We start from the raw sequence: 20,041 nt of genomic DNA on the forward strand, positions 1-20,041 counted from the left end.
CTGCAGTTTTCCATAGAGATATTCTACTGCACATTCCTTCATTTCTGCTTATACCCCGTCCTCCTTCACAGGTGCGTTTGGGACTCATCCCAAGGAAGAAAGTACGAATGGAGAAAATTTAGCACCTTGAGGACCACAGAGATGTTTAGGGGCCAGGAGCATCTTTCTTGTGAGGGAAAACTAAGGACCTGGGGCAGTTCAGCTTGAAGAAGGCTGAGAGGGGATCTGATCATGGGATCACAGAATCACAGAACGGCCTGGGTTGAAAAAGACCGCAAAGATCATCGAGTTTCAACGGCCCTGCTGTGGGCAGAGTCTCCAACTCGAGGATCTGCAGAGCTCCCTACGCTTCCCTTTCCAACGCACAGGGACGGAAAGCCCCCAGCCTCTCGACGCAGCAAAGCCCGCAGCGCGGCCGTTCCCCGCCGCGCAGCCCCGGGCCTCGTGGGCGGGCGCGGGGGCGGCCCCTCCCGCCCAACTTCCCTCGGCCGCACTGCCGCCTCCCACGGCCGCCAGTGCCCTCAGCCCGGCGCGGAGCCCGCGGGCCGCCATGGGCGCCGCCGGCAGCCACCGATGGCGGCTGCTGCTGCCGCTGCTGGCGGCTGCGTGCGAGCAGTGCCTCTCGGACGGGCCTCGCACCGCACAGCGGCGGTGGCCGGTGCCTTACAGGTGAGTGACGCTGAGGGGGGGAGGGGCGCGGGCTGCCGCGCGTGACGGGCGGGGCTGGAAAGCGCTGCCGTGCTGGGGGTTGGTCGGTTTGCCTTCCTTCAGGAGGAAGGCTACAATTGTCGTCTGTTTTATGCTGTTTGTAGATGCAGATGTTACACGGTTTAACTGCTGTCTCATACGTAGCATCATAGAAGGACTTGGGTTGGAAGGGACCTTAAAGATCACCTAGCCCCAATAGCTCGCTGTGGGCAAGGCTATTGCCCCCGTATGGGACTGCCCGGGGCCCCATCCAACCTGGCCACGAACGCCTCCAGGGATGGGGCACCCACCAGCTCTGGCCAACGTCAGAGTACGGACCTTTCAGTCTGACACTCAGAAATGCAGTATTTTTATGCTTCTTAACTTATTATCACGTTGTCACATGAGGGTGCAATGGGAGGGGAAAATGAGAATTTAAGGTATTTTAGAAACAGGATTTAAGTGTATGGCTAGTATAAGTCTGTTTTCTGGCTTTGTGTTCACTTTCTTAACAGGAACCTTTCTGTAGGTGAGGTACAGTGAGTGAATCTGAAGGAGGTGGGGTGCGTGCCTCCGCAGTCTTATGGACTAGTGCTCTCCAGGCATTACAGCATCTGTATGGAGCGTGGCTTTGGGGGGTGCCACACACCCGAGCCCTCCAACATGGTCTCTTAGGAAGTCACAGAGGAACGACTCCAGCTGTGAGGCTGTGCTTACTGTTGTCTGTGCTTCTCTTTCTCAACACAGGCGCTTTGATTTCCGTCCAAAAACTGATCCTTACTGCCAAGCTCGTTACACTTTCTGTCCCACTGGCTCTGCTATCCCAGTTATGAAAGAAGATGATACCATTGAAGTGTATCGATTACAGGCTCCAGTATGGGAATTCAAATATGGGGATCTACTTGGACATTTGGTAAGGTGACATTTTTGTTTAGCAAAGCTATAGCAGCAGATTCAGACTAATTTAACAGCCGGTGTCAAATGTAAGCTGTAAGGTTGGGGTAATCTTATCTGAAAGTATTGGAGCACAAAAAGTAAGCTGCCTGTAGGAAAGATACCCCTTCTTTCAGGTTTCAGGTTTCTTTGCTGCACTAGCACTGCATCTTCTTGGATGTCGTAATTACTGTGGAATTCAAGTCTATATGTAGTCATGCGAATACAATAGAATCTCAAATTCAACAATATTTATAGCTGTAACTAGCATAAATAAGATTCAGAGCTTGATCCCTGATGATTAAAGAAATATTAATGAACATTAAGCGGCAACATCAAAACAAAGCACAGAGCCAAAAATTGAGATAGCTTCAAATATCTTTACTGTACTTGTTAAACTGAGGCTGAATTTATGAGTTTACTGTACAGCTTTAAAAATAAATATTCACCTCAGTCGTTTTGTGGCTTTCGCTGCTAAGATCTGTTGCTGGTAATGCAGTTTTGCTTCTTATTTCTTTGATTCCCTTATGAGGTAAGCATCAAAAGTAAGTGTGGGTTTTGATGCTGAGCTCCCACGGAGTGTCTGCCTCCAAGTAACAGAATGCAGGATGGATGGATAAACGAGCACTGGGACAGCCTGACTCCATGTTAGAAGTATGTGCATGGAACCATCTAGTATGTTGTGCATCAACTCTGTTGAAAACTGGAGTAGGAACCACACCCCCTCTTGCAATCCTGCTACTCAGCAGCTCCCGAGTGCCCAATCTGGTGTGCAGGCTGTGCTGCTGGCAGCTTTATAGAATTACTTTTCTTCCTGTTTAAATGTTTATTCTTTTCCAGAAAATCATGCACGATGCTGTGGGCTTCAAGAGCGTTTTAACTGGCAAAAACTACACAATGGAGTGGTATGAGCTCTTCCAGCTTGGGAACTGCACGTTTCCACATCTCCGGCCCGGGATGGATGCACCGTTCTGGTGTAACCAGGGAGCTGCTTGCTTTTATGAAGGAATAGATGATGCACACTGGAAGGAAAATGGAACTCTGGTTCTCGTGACCAAAATATCAGGTATATTTTCAGCTGCTTTGCATGGTGCTAATATCATAAATTAGAATCCACTTTGTCTTCCATGTAAAGAAGTGTCTTTTCATTCATGGTTATTTGTAGTGTGAGTGGCTGGTGCTCTGATTTCAAACTGAAATACTATTTCTGCACTTCTTTTATGACAGAAAGGGGTATGAGGCTGCTGCCTTTTGAGCAGCACACACTGAAGTGCTGTTAAGTGGGTGTCATTGGAAGCTGCTGTGCAGAACCACTTGAGTCTCCTCACTATAAAAATAGAAAACTGACTTACACAGAAGAGTCACGGGCTTTTCACTTGCTGTCACCTAAACAAAGCCCTCTGTTGTGAAGGAGTGGATGGTCATTTAAATAAATCAGGTTGGTGACTGTAGTAATATAGTGAATGAGTTGTGAACAAAGCTCTCTGAGGACTTGAATAAAACAACTTAGTTCTCAAGGTGGTGCAGTAAGTGGTTCAAGGAGCCCTTCAGTGTCTGATCACGGTGGGTGTAAGGTGGTGTCGTGCTTTATCATTGCCCCCTTTCCCCTCCAGCAGCTTGTTGGGCACGGTCTCTACATTGTCTCTGCTGCAGCAAAGGAGTTTAGGTGACTCTTTAACAGTGAAACAAGTGAAGCTGCTTTGCTGTGAGTTTGTAACTTGTGTCAGAAGGCTTCAGTGCCTGATGGTTCCATTATTTTGTGCAAACGCTAAGGTCAATATTTCATAGACTCGTGGAATTCATAGTGCTCTTTGTGTGGATAATTTAATGCCTAAGTAAAGAGAGGCTCTGGTGCTCTGGAAGCATTGTTTCTGTCCTAGGCTCTCCTGCTTCCCACATCCACAAAGCTTTTTGGAAGGTGGCATCTCTGAATGTGGCTAGGAATCTGAAAGTTTCTGTGGCAGAGTGAATGTGTGTGAACACAGGTGGACAGAGTTCTGACCTAAACTCACTTCCTCCAGAGAGCCAACAAAAAGCATCTCACCTCGTGGGAGGGGACTCATGCATGGGACAGGTGGACGCTCCTTCCTTCACAAAACCCTAACGGACAGTTGGTGAGCAGTGTCAGAGGCCACAGTGGAGCATTCTGCTTTTCTTTTTAAGTGCTGTTGGCCAGGATGATATTACACAGGGCTATGATTTTTTTGTGAAGTAGGGCAGGAATATCCAAAGCCTGACTCGCTGAGCACCTTCTGAAAGATTATCAGGTAACCAGCCATGAACCTGTCATATTTTTGGTTATCTGAAGTTGTTAAGAGTCAGAACTTCATGTTAAGTCCATCTTGGTCTTGTTAGGAGAGACAAATCCTGTTCAGTGACGTACATTGCAGAATACCCCCTGGGAAGCTAATCTGGTAGGAATTAGAGAAGATAAAAGGGAGCTGCAAGCACAACTACAGCATACTAGGTGTGGTTCTGATACAGATTCTAAACTGTAGTGGGCAATTAAACAGAATGATTGTCGTGTTTACTGTGAAACCCAAAGCTCTTACGTATGAAGAACAGGTTATAAAGGGGCAGCACGGGGCGACACTGTGCAGAGCTGCCACTGCTCTGTGCCATCTGCCTGCATGCATGCCTTCCCCTGGGATAAGTGTGACATGCGTGTCTTCTGTCATGAAGAGCGGGTTTGGAAACACAGCTTGTGTTGGGGGATTGTGTGTGCCATGCAGCACTCTCCCTGGAGCTTGAGAATGGCGTTGCAGGAAGGCAGCGTGAGAGCCTGGTGTGTGCAGGGCAGCATTAGTGACAGTCGCACGTGACTCATTAGCGGTTGCCAAGCACCGCGCACAGCAGTGACACTTGCAGCTCAAGAGGCTGTGGCTTACAACAGCCCCATGAGTGCACGCTGTCATCTGACTGCCCTCTCATGTGCTGCATAAAACGAATGTGGCCCTGTGGAACGGCCCTTCAGCAGAACATCCCAAATGTATATTCCATATATATGTATATATGGGATTGAAGTTGGCTGCTCTTCACGCCCCACTCCTCTGTTTCGGCTTAGTTTGACATTGCTGGCTGAGGAGGTGCTGCATCTCAGTCAGAAGTTACGTAGCCTTCTTTTGTGGACAAGCATGAGAAATCTGGCTCCGAATGGCAGAATTTGGTTAGTTTTAGGAAGGGCAGAAACATCCGTTGCTCTGGGGGATGCTGTCAGTGCCTGCTGCAGATGGTACCGCTCGCTCTGCTTGTCTGCTTGGACAGAATGCAACGATGGATGTCACATTTCTCCAAAGTTTGAATGTTGGGGCACAGGAGCAAGAGGCAGGGCAGAAAAAAGAGATGCAATTCAGGCAGCTTACAGTTATGGTAAGCAGGTACTTGTAGCTTATTCAATGGAGTATGAATTCTCCCTCCAACGCACGCCTCGCATCTCTGCAGGTAGGTAACGTGGTGGGTAAAGTTTTGCAGAGGAGGGAGGCGAACCTGGAGAGGAAGCATTCTGAGCCGTGTATTTACTCTGTAACGCTTGTTTCCTTCTCTTTCAGGAACCATGTTTAACGAAATGGCCAAATGGGTCAAGTACGACAACGAGACGGGCATCTACTACGAGACATGGACAGTACAAGCGAGTCCTGACAACAAATCAGTTGTGTGGTTCGACTCTTATGAATGCTCTAAGTTCATACTGAGAACGTACCAGAAGCTGGCTGACCTGGGAGCCACGTTCAATAAGATCCAAACAAACTACACCAGCATCATTTTATTCAGTGGAGAACCTATTTATCTGGGAAACGAAACGTCCATTTTTGGACCTGAAGGAAACAAGACGCTGGCAGCAGCTATAAGAGACTTCTACTACCCCTTCAGGCCTCACAGAACAGTCCGAGAGTTTTTTGTGGACCTCTTGAAGATAATAGATCGTGTCATCTTGGATCATCAGTTTTACCTCTTTTACAACTTGGAATACTGGTTTTTACCTATGAAGTTCCCTTATCTCAGAATAGTCTATGAAGAGGTTCCTTTGCCTATTGGAAGCAAAACACCTTCTGGTGTTTAATTGCTTACAGCAGCACTGACCGTGCTTTTGCCAGAATGTGCCTGAGGATTTTGGAGCGCTCCTCTGGTGGCATTAGCAGTGAAATATAAAACGCTTGTAATTGAACTTGTTTTGGGCAAGTTTTGCTAGGCCACTGAAAAGAATCTGCCTTCTTACAAGTTGCACAGCAAGGATCTCTGACAGACAGGGCAAGCGGATGTGGCTGCAGCACAGCCCTCGCTTCCAGTGCTGGATGCTGAGCAAAGGGCAGCTGCCACACACGGCAGCAGCTGGCACCTGGACACAAGCAGTACAAGAGCCTTCTGGTGCAACCAGCTCTGCTGTGTGCTGGTGCGAGTGCCTGCTTCTCTCAACACGTGCCTTACACAGCATTTGTTTGTATGACTGGGGCCTGTGAGCTGCTCCATGTTTCACCAAGGAGAGGTTTGGTGAGGTGGGAAGGGGCAGTGAATGTGTCAGATGGTGTGTGTGTGTGTGCATGGGGGAGGGCAGGGGTACCTTGTCAACACTTTGCTTCCTTCCCCTGCATCGTCAACAAAATACAGATGTCTGTTCCATGAATTTGTGTGAGTTTTCTATCACTGACAGAGGGCAAAGAGCCTGTTACAGTGCATAACTGAACCTTGCTTGTAGCAGTGCTGTGCTGCCCTTGGAGTCACATTCCCTTCACTTTGGCCAGGGGGAGGTTTGTACACAGGAGCACACCTGTAGCAGCACAGCCAGTTCCAAGGGAGCACTGCTCACTTCCTTGCAGAACGGAAGGTTATTACAGCACAGTGATAAAGCAAACTGCATCTTCATTAGGCTCAAGGTGAACGATGGGCCTGCTGCAGCTTAGAGGGGAGCGCTACAGCATTAGGAAATCAGACTTGGTTGTCCTTCCCCTGTGCCATGAGGCCAGAGCTGCCCAGTTCCTCAGCAGCTGGCAAGGAACAGCTGGGGAGGACTGTCCTAAAAATGAGGAAGAACACTCCCTCTGCTGTGTTTCACAGCACAAGAACTTATAACATAGCAGATGTAATCCAGCAAGAGAAACCCAATGAAAAGGATGAGCTGAAGTTTAGAGTCCCTTGAAGATTAAAAAAAAATCCTCATTAACACAATGCCCCAGTTTTAAATTCAGCAGTGGCAGCATTAATTCTGACAACCCTGTGTGACCATTGTGGCACTGTGTGGTACTCCTGTCACAGCTCACCTCGTGGATTTTGTTGTTTGCTTGTTCCAGCACACACTGAGGACAAAGAATAGTACAAGATTTGCTTAGAAGGGTACTACTGTAGATTTTGTTGAAGAGACTGACAACATAGACTTGCCTGGGAAGTTCACTGAGCTTATTAGTTGAGCTGAGGACACTAACTGGTTTGATGTAAAAAAAAAAGCATACTTCAGCAGGAGAGAACTCTCTTCTTGTTGAACCCTGAGCATCACATCTATACATCCCTCTCCACACACAGAAGGGCTTTTTGGAAGTAATGCAACAGAACGGTGACCCTCTCAGAAAAGGTCATCCTCACCTCGATGGGGAGAGCAGCTCGAGCACAACCAAGCACGAGGCCTTCCTGCCCTACTCCCCAGTTCACATTTCTCTGCACGAGAAGCAGAGTGCTGGAACTGAAAGATGGGAATTCCTGGTGAGTGGGTGAAGGTATCTGGGGTATCTCTTTCTTTTCCATCATTCCACAGCAGTGAGCAACAGGCCGAGTACGGCTTACCTTGCCAGCATCAGAAGACAAGCAGCCAAAGTCCGAAGAGCTGCATTAGCAGAAGACATCACACAGTGACTCAGTGACAACATTCCCTCTTCCCCAGCCTGTCAGTGACACACATCTTTCTGAGAGTCAGAATATGAAAAACACTGAACTTTTTACTTTGATGCTCTAGATATATTGACACCTTTTATACAAATAAAAGCAAATCATAGCAGTACATTAACAAATCCTAATACAAAAATGTGTGTTTCATAAAATGTGATTTCTTAAATGACAGAGCTCTACAGAAACATTCAATTCCCTGCCACGACGTCCAGTTCGCCGAGCAACACTTGCTCAGAGGATCGTTATGAACTAAGTACGCTCATAAGTATTACTGTTGAGCCACACATCTGGGTAAAACATTACTGAAATGAGAAGTGAAAAGCTGCTCGTTCCCAGAGTTAGCTGTACAGCTCCAACAAGAAGCAGCCACCAGGGGAGCTCGGTGCAGCCCCAGGCTGGAGGAGCTGTGCCTCGCGGGTGGCCAGTCACACCCCGCAAACATCCATCCATCACAGCAACAGCTTAGTGCCAGCAATCAGCAGAGCAGAAAGTAACCTGTAACTGTTGGCAGTAGGAGGTGAAGCCACAAGACACATCCAGATCACAGGCAACACGTTGCCTACGTTATTTAAGACTAGAATTTTCTTTAAAAAAAAAATAAATTGATTTTTACCAAATAATGAAAAACAACTTCTTCCCTATTGCTCTACTTCACACAAGTTTACCGCTTTGAGGTTTTAAAATGTGGAACGATTGAACTAGTTGAATTAAAAGGTATACAAAGTGATCGCCTATCAAACATCTACTTTATACATTAACATTTTTTGAAACTGATTTACAGTGTATAATTAGTTTATACAGCATCAACAGCCATCGCAACGTCACTCTTCCCTCAAAGTGAAAGCTGCCAACGACGTCTAAGATCTCATCAAAAGGTCCTCCGTCACTAACCCAGCTTTACCTCATGCTGCTCACATCCACGATGCCCTGCTGAGTACATTAAATAAACTGTACATTCTTCTGCCCAGCCATATGCTGCAAAACTGGTTAATGTGCAAGAAAAGCTCATTAACTCTAACGCATTTTTTAAATACAACATATCTACAGTTTTCCCCAGAATGCTCACGCTTCCTGAGCTAGACATAAAATACCTTAAAACAGGTTTGGACATGAATCTGAGACCCCGTAAGCAAGCTACGTTACAATGCCTAGAGGAAAAGTAAAAGCAAACGGCTTCTGGTAGCTCTCACTACTGTTTGTTTGCGCTCTAAGTACACTTCAGATGGATCTAATCATCTGCTGAATAAGGTAGCAAATTCAGGATTTTCATTTTCTAACCTACTTTGTTATATATATTAGTCTTGCTTTGTATGACTTTATATCAGCAATGTATATATTCCACAGCCTACTAACTTATGTTCTTAACCCTGCCATTTAGCTGAGTGGATTCAGTAATGCTACAGAGCATGCAACTTGTGGGGTTTTGTTTGAACACGATTGGATTTGTCATTAACATCAGTATCCAAATCAAAGAAGGTCGGGATATCAAAGTTATTTTACAGCTTCATTTCAGTGCTTTAATTTTTATAGAAATTAATAATTTTTCACGTATCAATTGAAAAAAAAAAAAGAAATCTAATCCATCTTTGGATGCAAAAGGGTTTTAGAGGTATTGGTGATTTCTGCTTTGGACTACCTGGATTTCACAAACTCATTTCTGAATGAAATCCTATCAAACGCTGCAGTGACTTACAGCAATGAACTACAGTATTAATTAAGCTTATACAATAAACTGTGACACGGTACGTGTAAGGTGCTATCCCATCGCCCTGAAGTCTCCTCAGGACTTTACCACGTGGGCATCATGTCTGGGAACCAGACTCTACCGAGATGCTTTGAAACTTCCCAGTGAATCTGCTCTAAGCTGTATTTCTGGTCAGGGATCAGAACTTCCTCCATAATCGAAAGCTGCGAGAGACGACCGCCGCACATCTTCACGAACTCAACAAAGGCACTGCAAGAGACTTCGCACTCTCCTAGGCCAACAGCTGACAAATACTTGCACCGCTCTGCGATACGGATCAGCTCCTCATCCAGCGGCCGTAAGCCGTTGGCGCACACGACCAATTCAACCAAGCGAGGACACGTCATCCCAACGCGGCCCAGCACGTCTTTGCTTACCGATCTTCCAAAGTAAAGGTGAGTGACGGGTATTTCGTAACGAAAGAACGGGTCAAACTCTTCTTCGTACAAGAAGAAGTACATGACTAAGTTCACTTTGGGAGAATGCTTGATGAAAGCGTCCCAGCTGCTCTTCTGAATCGTGTGGAACTGAGTCTGTCCGGGATTCTCACTGACAACGTCGATGCGCAAATGTTCCAACCTGACGTGCTTCTCAGAAGACAGGGCGAGCAGCAGCTCATCGCTCAGCAGGTGGTAGTTGAGCGCCAACTCACGTAAACCATGACACTGATCAGCCACGCAAAGGATCCCTGGGGAAGCAGAGCATTACGGGATGGGTTACGTACGTAAACGTACCAGCAATTCAATAAGAAACGTGGCAATTCGGTTGTGGATATCAAAAACTTGCAAAGAATGTGTATTTCTATGTGAAATCATGACAAAATGCCAAACTCAAATCATCCTGACAGCAAGTGCATCTTCTGTCACATGAACATCATCTCAGGACCTCTACGTGCACAGCAAGACATGCATACGTGACTCTGTGGTTGTGCGTTGTATACTTCCCCCTGGGAGTTGATTCTTGTATGTGGCAAATGTAACAATAACACTTCACTGTTCGGCCCTGCCTCAAGTCCACTGATAAATGCAAGTCCATTCTCATAAAGGGGCTTTACCCGTCGTAAATGTATTTCCACCACCCGCTCTGGAAGTACCACTGCCTGTGTCTACAGCAGACAAAGCAGCCAAGAATGAAATCTGACTGCCACCCGAGGAACGGACACTTAATGAATAGCTAGATCTTAATTAAACACGGGAGATGCAATGCAAGCTCAATACTGATCTTCTTCCTTCACCCCAGCAGCAGCAGTCTCTTTTTCACTACTTGAATTACTCCTCCGTCCTGCACTAATGTGATTCTTAAGAACTCATCTAAGTACCAAGCATCTTCTCTCCCTCACATCTGCACTCTGAAGGCAGTTACACATTCTAAGTGCACTGGCAAGTAGTTGTCTTTGTGTAACTCCTGACCCTTTTGATTCAGTTAAAGTTCTTCCATGATTTGCAGCAACTGTAACACTCTCTAGAGAAGGAAATCCAGGTAAGTCTCAGTGCTCAAAGTTTTCTCATTTTCCTTCAAGTCTCCTTTCTGCAGTCTCTTTGCTCTGAAGCAAACCACTCACATACCAGCTCCTTTCTTTTGTTCCACTTCTTCCTCTATTTCAAGGCACCCCCAAACCTGTAGCAAGCAATTCTATTTTTCTGCTGTTTGCTTTGCACTCCAGTTCTGTAGCACACGCCTTTCATCCCATGCTATTCACCTCAACTCAGAGCGTGACACAACAGCTGTGGTTCTTGTTCCTTAGGCAGGTACAGTCATTCCTCCCCAACTGTTCCTTCAGTTTGCAACATCATAAGGTGATAGATATTAGACAGCATAATGAGTTCATCAACTCTGTAAACCCAAATCCCCCTCAAGCTAACATCTTTTATGGAACACCATACACATTCTGAAGGCTTAGCCACAAACCAATAGTCTGCCAGAGCTGACACCCCCGGGCTGTTCTCAAACCCAAGCTGACAGGAGTTCCATGCCTTGGCTAGCTACAAGTTACTGCTAGAGCCCCTTCCTCTCAACAGACAGCTGCCCCAAAAGCTTAATTACACTGGAACACTTAAATACCCGCTGCAGAAGTAGTGCGCTAGCAAGGCACCAGTACTCTTTGAACTCCTGTAAGAGGTTACTTCCTTATCCAGAAAACACACTAGTTTATTACTTGCTCAGTAGTCAACCTGAAAGACTCTTGCAGAGAGGAGCAGCAGGATGATTACCTGATTGATGATCAGGTAATCTTTTATTCAGTAACAGCTGCTGTAGCTACCACATTCAACCTCCCTCTCAACCAATGCTAGTTTTTTCAGGGGCTTATTAGATTTGACTGAATTGAAGGCGCACACTGAAGAAAACAGAACGGTTGCTTACCAGCTGGAGACACGTGAGGACAGCTGCTCATTTTCAAGAGCTTGAGCGTGTCGCTGTTGTTAGCCACGAGCACTTTGAGGGACGGATCATCTACTGGTGTGTCATCAATCTTAAGCGAAGAGAGGGACTTGGAATTTACGAACACCACTGTCAGTGCAGAGATAAAGTGAGACTGGAAAAGAAAGTCTAAATGAAACACTGGTATCTGAAACGAATCTCAGAGGTTTTGTGCTGTATACGGTTGTATGCAGTATGCTTCGATTCATGGCACCTGGAAAAAGTCTAAATTTAATCTGATATCATAATCAATAAGAGTATATATTTTTCAGCATGGCAAAATGTAACAATTTTTGCTATCAGAATGTCTAACATTAAACAAACTGAGAACAGACCGAGAAACTCACCCAGGACAATCCACTACATATACATAAAGCTATAGGAAGACCACAACCAAAGAGAAAGCACAGAAGCTCTAGCTCAGGGGATAATTTAGAAGTGGTGCAGTTAAAGCAGAATCTCCTACAGTAAAAACTGCCACGCAGTGCGAGTTAGGCTGCTCTGGTGAGATGCAGTGAGGTGTGGCCAGCCTGTCCTGTTACACATGCCCAAGGGCACAGGGCAGTGCTGGTTGGCACAGCACCTATGGGAGGAACGCATCTGTCTCAGGAAGCTGATTGGAGTGGTTCACAGCCAAGGAACAGACAAGCAATTATCTACACTACCTCAACAGTAATTAACGTAGGTCTGGTGGTGTTCAGTCCTGAACATCTCTGGGTAACAACCAAATCACCACTAAAGAAACACAGCTCACACTGCCTTATAACTGGAAAAGCAAGGAAAAAGGAGCAGCTTTCTGGTAGAAGGAAGTGAATTATTAGCTTATAATCATCATTTCTGACAAGAAAACACACCTCCTGTGCACCATATTAACTATCCCACAGATGTACCTGTTCCTTCAATTTCAGCACTGTTTGAGGGCTGCTCAGGTGGCTCAGACTGGGTACAGTAATGTGGAAAGGCGTGGCTGTGGCACTGCTCACTCTAACACAGTGTGCTTTTTGTTACACTCACAACAGGAGTTAACATTTTCAAATGAACACAAACCAGCAAAATTGGTTCACGTGTATGAAAACAATGTTCAAACCAGAAGCTTTAGGCACCACTCCCAGGCACAGTGACAATACCCTGATTACGTATGTTACGGACAAGAGGAAAAATGCTTATTAGTATTTCCACTCCATTCAGGAAGTGCCAGCACTGTGTTTTTCTTTTCTGGATTTAGACTGTAACTCTCTCTACAAAGAATACTGAAAAGAAAAACTCAAATGCTCTAAAAAAAATAAATAAGAAAAATCAGTTCACTTGAAACCATAGTTTGAAGATTTAACAGAAGACAGGCAATAGTTCTTCACATGGTAAACATCAAATGCAAATTATTCTCCAGAGGTGATCTAGGTTCATCTGGAATATATTTTTAGAAGGAACACATGGACCTATTAGGAATAAAAAAGTGTTTATTTTAGAAGAACTGGCACTTTTTGTAAGACACCACGGTGTGAATGACTGCAGCTGATGACTCAGCTTGTGGAAAAACATGAGAGAGCTGAAGCAGCATTCCGACTAAGAATAAAATATGCAAGAGCTGAATGGACAAAATATTGGTAAACACATTAAGACCACAGTGTTCTCACTACGTTAATGTTTCCTAATGGTCACGTCTCAAAGCACACTGAAAGAAAAACAAAAAAAGGTATAAAGGCCAAAGATCTAAAAGATGTCTCTGAAAATTAAGGATTAAAAATACACATTCGAGAGCAGCACAGAACGTGGCTGTGATCACTGACAAGGATAATAATTGATAATCCTTCTGCAGCTAACCTTGCTTAAACCCTATATCCTACTTCCTTTCCTGAGGTTGTCCCTACATCTTCCTCGTCCTTGTTGCCATCAGCAATGACATCATCCTTATCCAGCTAACAGCTTAGGTGTAACTGGCTCCTGACATACACACGGGCTACATTCAGGAATTGAGGCTGACAGACATCTAAGACGTTCTTGCACAGAACAAACAGCCCAGGTTACCACAACTGCTCCTCTGCAACAGCACCTTCTACTTCACTAGCAGGACTTCTTGTTTAGAAGTATATACAGAGAGGGTTGGTTGTTATTTTTTTTTTGCTTCTAAAGAGCCTTCTAATGCAATGTAGCTTTTGGGAAACAAGCTAGGTAAAAAAAAATCTGTCAGATTTCAGAGCTACAGTGCACTCTGAATCCAGCCCTTAACTATGTGCCAATAGGTACTGAAAGTGTCCTTCAAGTGATGTGAACGTAAGAAATATACTTATCAATGACTGTAATTGCTACAGCAAGTTCACACGGAATAAACTGTAACTCACAGCTTATAATCATCTCCTAATAAGTCCTCCAGCCTACTGGCTTGCAGCAAGTTACTCAATGTTACACTGAAGCCAGGAGACAGGAATACTTATAAGAACAAGATCTGAACCAGCTTCTCACGTGATGCAGAGAATGAGTGGAACCCCACCTACCCATCTTAAGGGATCATCTCAGTCCTTCCCCTTAGTAGAACCCAATAACAAAGGTGGCTGTTCTTCACCAAAGGCTCATCCTTACAACACAGCTTTTCATAATACTCTATGAATCACTGCAAGGTTTTTCTACAGGAATTTATATGCATTAAAATACCTTTGGTAAATCCATGAAGCTTGGCCGGGCTGTTGAAATTAGTCCGAGTGTTTTCAGAGAGCAATTCACAAGCTGTGATAAAATATCGCAAGCTGCTTCTGCAGATTCCTTGCTACTGTCCACCTTGAGACAAAAGTAAATGCACTATATCAGAAAACACTGCATCAAAATACAGCCATTACTGAAATAAAGCCACACTGTTTTCCGTGGTTTTCTTTCCACTTCATTTTCTGCTATATGATGTTAAAAAAAAGAAAAAAAAAGCACTGGAATTTCACCAGTGTCCTCTTTTATTTTTCTCTAAAAGGCACGTATCGAAAATCCAAAATAATTAATTATCAATTTAGCATACTTCTGAATACTCTGGTAGGATGTAGCATAGTGAGGGATTAACTACACAGTTTGTACCAAAGCATTTAAATCCATATCAAATAATAAATACGAGAAGGTTCTCCACCCAGGTCTTTTCCTGCAGAGCTCCTCCCCAGCAGCTCAGCCAGTACCATGTGCTGCTGTACGTGGTTACATGCAAGACTCCACACTTGCCCTTGCTGAAGCTCCTAAGGTTCTCCTTTGCCCAGCTCTCCAGTCAGTCCAGGCCCCGCTGAATGGCAGCACAGCCTTCTGCTGTGTCAGACACTCCTCCCAGCTTGGCATCACCAGCAGATTTGCTGAGGGTGCATTCTATCCCTTCACACAGATCACTAATGAAGATGCTGAAGAAGACTGGATCCAGCACCTACCCCTGGGGAGCACCACTAGCTACAGGCCTTCAATAGACTCTGTGCTACTGATCCCAACTCTCTGAGCTCTGTCGGTCAGCCCGTTTACAACCCACCTCCCTGCCCACTCACCTACACTTCATTGCCTAAGCTTACCTACAAGGATGCTATAGGAGACAATCTGCCTTCTTTGCTTCAGTCATCACTGCTACCTCCTCAGCGTCCTCCATCAGCAGGGCACCCACATCTCATTCAGCAACACACCAACATTTTTTCCTAGCCTTCTTTTTGCTACTGACACTTAAAGAAGCCTATAAAATACCCTACCTTGAAGCTTACATACTGCAGGTGATTGGAATGCCTCTTTATTATCTGCTTGATCAGTTCAGGATGCGTAGCTCTCAAGTAAGATGTAGCTGGTTGGTTCAGTTCAAACTCAAAGCACCTCCAGAGATCGGGCATGTGAAAGACCTGGTTCCAGCTCCGGCAGACCTGCGATGCGTGAGCACGATCCAGAAGGGGCAAGTACTGAAACACCTGCAGGATAATGTCTTGGAGCAGGTTACCCCAGTCAGGACACTGCACAACTGTGGCTTTGTCGTCTACACCCTTGAGCCTCTTGGGTTCCTTCTCAGCTGTCTCTTCTGATGAACTGCTGTTGGCCTCATTGGTCTTCCTTCCTCGTTTCATCCTATAAAGATGAGAACAATTTTCTGTTAACAGAGCTCAAATAAACCTAACGTTTACTGAATACCACAGACAAGAAGATGCGTGTTTTCTGCAACCACACTTTTCCAGACGTCTGTTTTGCTACAGAAAGGAAAGAAAACCATCAGGTAGCAATGAGTGCTAAACAGTAATCTAAAAACCTTATTACCACCAAGACAGGTTCACTTCAATGTTACTTCAGTAAGAATTACCACAGTGAATGCACATACAACAGCAGCTCTCAGTATTTCTCTTGTTTGAGAATACTTCAAAACCTAACTGGTTCCACTACTCTGCTTTCCACTACTTTACTTTCCAAGTGCTCTTCCACACAATATTGTGAACACTCAATCAATGCTCCCTCCTCCCCCTGTTTACCAGGGACACCAACTAAGCTACTATACCCTTATTTCCAGTCTCTAAAAAGCTGAGAAACTCTGAGGGCAAGGTAGGCTTGAGGTAAAGACCTCTGCCCTCTCATCACTTAAGCACTTCACAGAGTGAAATCAATCTGGTTTATTAAGAGCAGCTATAAGCATAACATTATTACATGTTGTGATTAACCACTATGCCATCACTCCCTCCCCACCACAGCTCTCAACAGGATGAAGGGGAGAACTGGGGGGATGGGAGAGAGTAGAAGTACCAGAACTCATACCCTGAGGTAAGGACACTTTAATAAGAAAAGGGGAAAGGAGGAGAAAGAAAGAAAGAAAGAAAGAAAGAAAGACGTGATGCAAAACAATTGCTCTACACTCACTGACCTATGCCCTAAGTAACAGCAGCAGTCCCCCCCCTTCCTCCCTCCAGCTTATTGCTCTGCATGGCAGCCTAAGGCATTGAACTTCAAATGAAGTTTGAAGGATGCCTGTCCAGTTCAGCTGTGATCTGGACAATGAACTTCCTATGCTATGAAGAAGTTTAGAAGTCAAGTGTTTATGAAACACCTCAAGCACCTCTTCCTCACAAGGTAATAGCACGCTACCAGCTGAGGTCTGGAGCTATAACATGCTGCGCTCAAACCTCAGCACGCAGTCATGGAAGACTGATGAACACCACTTGTCTCCTTGTTCTCTAATCCCACTAGCACTGGGGGCAATCACAAGATCACACAAGAGCAAAAGTCTCCTCTCACTTGCTGAGAACCGCTTACTGTGATCCACAGCTCACGGCCATAAGCCCATGCCAAGCACTGCTGCAGTGCAACAAGTCCTCCTCCTGAGACAGAGCCCTGCTGCTGAGCTGCTACTTCACCTGTATGGAATGGTATGCAGGAAAACTCTATACAGCAACACATTGTCTGCAACTAACAAGAGATGAAGGAAAACTGAACAGCTGAAGTATCTACGCAGTTTGCTACTTAAGCTGGTAAACTCACAGGAGATCCATCGTGCTATTATTTACGGTAAACGCTAAGCACAGAGCACAAGTGTTATCTGCAATAAGCTGGTCTGAAATGCAGTATTTCTCCAAGCATCATGTTGAAGAGATGTTCCAAACTATGTTCAAATGAGCAATTACCATACATGAGTTATGCAGGTACTAAACTTGGGATAGCAAGCTTAATACCTTTAAATCTTTCCAAATCTACTTCCAGTTCCTCTGTAAGAAGTGCAGAAGGTAAATGTTACACATAGCTCTCCACATCTTCCTTTACATATGTCTGGCACTTTACTCTAGAGTAGAACTGACCAGGAATGAACAGCTCCTGCCAGAACTGCGTGGACCTTTTCCACTTGGAAAGAACTCTGGGGTGCAAGTGCTAGGAGCAGAGCAGCTCACCGACAGCCAGCTTACAAGCTGCACCTCAGCGCTCACCCACCAACTTGGATGGGCTCCAAGCAGTCGATGTACACTGGTTACAGTTCAAAACACACTCAAGAAGCTGCAGGGTACTACGTGAAATTTCTGGACAGCCAGAAAGAAGAGAAACAACGTGCTCTACGCTAGAGCTGTACTGACCATCGACTCCAGGTTACAGCCTTCCAAGAAGACACGATGCCGCATGTTCTAAGTGCACAGCTAGCAAGTACGGGACAGAAAGTTGTTTGCAGACAACTTTTTTTGTGACTGACATCTCATACACTCCTGTAACTAAAAGAATCATAGAACCGTTTGTGCTGGAAGAGACCTTTAAAGTCATCAGGTCCAACTTCCCTGCAGTGATGAGGGCACACACAGCTCCATCAGGTGGCCCAGAGCCCTGTACAGCCTGGGTGTCTCCAAGGACAGGGCTTCCACTCCAAGGCCAAGAGAAATAAAGCATGTACAGTAAGGAAAGTAGTGATGCAAGATCTCGCATGGGCGTGGCTTTGTACACTAATTGCTTGTACTAATTATCAGCATCTGTATTCAACCAACGACCGCTTAACCCTTCCTTCAACACGCGAGCCATCACTTTTCCTTTCAGGTCACTCCCAGGACGGACACCCGACCTGTTTTACCAAGCTTCCGTTGTAACGACCCCACGCTTGAAAGCAAAGCTGTTGGCAGGAGTAAAAACAAAACCAAACCAAACCAAGAAGGCAGAACAAGAAGCTCTATGAATGCACAGAGGCGTGCTACCGGGTGCTGCCCACACAAAGCCCAGCGCACCACAGCACTCCGCTGCTCGCCGTGCCGCCGCCCATCGCCGTCCCCAGCAGGCTGCCCCCAGCAGCCGGTGCCGCCCCTCCCCCTCCCCTCACCTGGCGGCTCCGTACTGCGCCTCGCGTCAACCGGGGCTCGGGCCGCGCTGCCGCCTCCGCTCCGGCCACATGAGCCCCTCCACCGCAGCCGACCCCGACGCCTCCTTCTCCCGGAGGCAAATCCCGCCCGGCCGCCTCACGGCTCCGCTCCCCTTCTTTCCCTCTCTGTTTACTTCGCGGCGACGGAAGCGACGCAACCCCAAAGCAAAATGGCGGCGGCGCGCTCCCGCCCCCAAGGGCTAAGGGGTGGGGAGGGGAGGGGCCGCCCGTAGCGGCCGCCCGCTGCTGGGTGGAGGGAAACGCAGAGCGGGGGGGCCCACCTGGATGCTTTCCTGTGCAACCTGCTGTGGGCTCCTGCTGTAGCCCAGCCCCTGTGAAGCAAATATCCGTGGGTCCAGCAGCGCTCAGAATGAAGGCTTTGGGGTACTGCCGATATAAAGCGATGTAAAGTGATGAAAAGTGATGACAGCTCTCCTTTGTGGTGAATGTTGCTATGTTTCCCCTGCATAGGCGCTGCGTTGCCTGCAGCGCGTCACTCAGTCTTTCAGGTGGCTGAAATTTTTAAAGTTGAGGCAGGCAAAACGTACAGAATTGTGAAATGGTTTCCATTCAGTCTTCATTTCCATCAGAGATTTCTTAAATATAGCTGGATGTGGTCTTAGGATTTCCCTGACTTGAAATGGTGTTGATGAAGGGTAGCAGTTCCTCAGCGATCCCTGAGATGTCAGCATCTCTCAGTTCCTCATGAAATAACTCACTTAAAAACATACCTGCAGCTTTGCTTACGAAGGCTGTTAAAAAACAATCTTACTTGATTTGTTTCCTGTACTTTTGGTCTAGCTCCTTGAGATTGTTAATGGTAGAAAAATTACTTGTATGCAAACAGCAAAGCTTTCCCATGAGAAATGGTCATTTAAATATTGAAATTATATCAGAGAATCAAAGTCAAGATATCCTGGGAGGTTTACTGCAGCTCAGCTATTCTGAGTGCATTTGCCTAAGTCTCAGTGTCCAGCTTTCCAGAATAATTGAGTTGAGAGCTGAGTTATGACCTTTAGCATTAATGAGCATCTCAGTTCTGCTTTTAATAGCATATAGTAGCTATGCGACTGCTGTGATTAAGTTCTAGTGTCTGCAGAAAAAAAAAAAGTGTAATGTCTTTTACAAAAAAAAAATAATATTTGGGGTTTCTGTATAGAAAATTCAGGAGATGTATCAGGGCTGCAGTTTCAGTGTTTTGAGGTAACATTATTTTATGACCCGTAATACACTGTGTGTAGGTATGATATCGTACTGATCTGTTGCACTTCTTTGCAGTTTTATTTTACTTCCTGCTTCTCAGAATTAAAAGATAGTTTGCTTCACTTCCTGTGCCCTTATTTCCTTTTCTGTAATTGCTTGTGTTTGTTTTTGGCACACTGTGTGTAGAAGAGGACATGTGCAGAAGGAACTCTATGCATGGCACTAGTTGGTGGCATAGCAGCCAGAAGCGCTGCCAAGGGCAGCTGCAGCTCTGCATGGAGCCGAGTCAGGCACAGGATATGGTGGGAAGCACTGCCAGCTGTGCCTGTAGTGTTTGCTAGCAAAGCACACCAGGGTTGAATAAAAGCTGCTGGAAA

At 45.8% G+C, this 20,041-nt stretch overlaps 2 protein-coding genes across 2 annotated transcripts; one reads left to right on the forward strand and one right to left on the reverse strand.

Moving 5' to 3' along the window:
• The first annotated feature begins 530 nt into the window (after positions 1 to 530).
• CLN5 (CLN5 intracellular trafficking protein) lies at positions 531 to 5,861 on the forward strand. Its single transcript, XM_065744059.1, has 4 exons — positions 531 to 669; positions 1,435 to 1,600; positions 2,461 to 2,686; positions 5,169 to 5,861. Exons 1-4 carry the CDS (start codon positions 551 to 553, stop codon positions 5,678 to 5,680), a joined length of 1,023 nt encoding a protein of 340 aa, XP_065600131.1. The 5' UTR covers positions 531 to 550; the 3' UTR covers positions 5,681 to 5,861.
• A 3,184-nt stretch (positions 5,862 to 9,045) lies between these two features.
• Positions 9,046 to 18,614, reverse strand: FBXL3 (F-box and leucine rich repeat protein 3). The gene is made up of 5 exons (XM_065744078.1): positions 18,423 to 18,614; positions 15,355 to 15,718; positions 14,306 to 14,428; positions 11,600 to 11,771; positions 9,046 to 9,926 (listed from the first exon to the last, which is right to left on the reverse strand). The coding sequence occupies exons 2-5, from the start codon at positions 15,715 to 15,717 to the stop codon at positions 9,283 to 9,285; spliced, it is 1,302 nt and encodes a 433-aa protein (XP_065600150.1). The 5' UTR covers position 15,718; positions 18,423 to 18,614; the 3' UTR covers positions 9,046 to 9,282.
• Positions 18,615 to 20,041: the final 1,427 nt, after the last annotated feature.

This window comes from Cyrtonyx montezumae, unplaced genomic scaffold, assembly GCF_038088225.1.
Source record: "Cyrtonyx montezumae isolate F1298 unplaced genomic scaffold, pur_monq_1.0 scaffold_3, whole genome shotgun sequence".
Taxonomy (NCBI): Eukaryota; Metazoa; Chordata; class Aves; order Galliformes; family Odontophoridae; genus Cyrtonyx; species Cyrtonyx montezumae.

What these genes read in the sequence shown, in the direction of transcription:
- CLN5 (XM_065744059.1), top strand. Translation starts at nt 551, where the DNA reads ATGGGCGCCGCCGGCAGCCACCGATGGCGGCTGCTGCTGCCGCTGCTG. An exon ending in CGGTGGCCGGTGCCTTACAG is followed by an intron (nt 670 to 1,434) that starts GTGAGTGACGCT and finishes TTCTCAACACAG; the next exon opens with GCGCTTTGATTTCCGTCCAA. An exon ending in GGGATCTACTTGGACATTTG is followed by an intron (nt 1,601 to 2,460) that starts GTAAGGTGACAT and finishes ATTCTTTTCCAG; the next exon opens with AAAATCATGCACGATGCTGT.
- FBXL3 (XM_065744078.1), bottom strand. Translation starts at nt 15,717, where the DNA reads ATGAAACGAGGAAGGAAGACCAATGAGGCCAACAGCAGTTCATCAGAA. An exon ending in TGCAGTATGTAAGCTTCAAG is followed by an intron (nt 14,429 to 15,354) that starts GTAGGGTATTTT and finishes TTTTGTCTCAAG; the next exon opens with GTGGACAGTAGCAAGGAATC. An exon ending in TCCTCACGTGTCTCCAGCTG is followed by an intron (nt 9,927 to 11,599) that starts GTAAGCAACCGT and finishes CTGCTTCCCCAG; the next exon opens with GGATCCTTTGCGTGGCTGAT.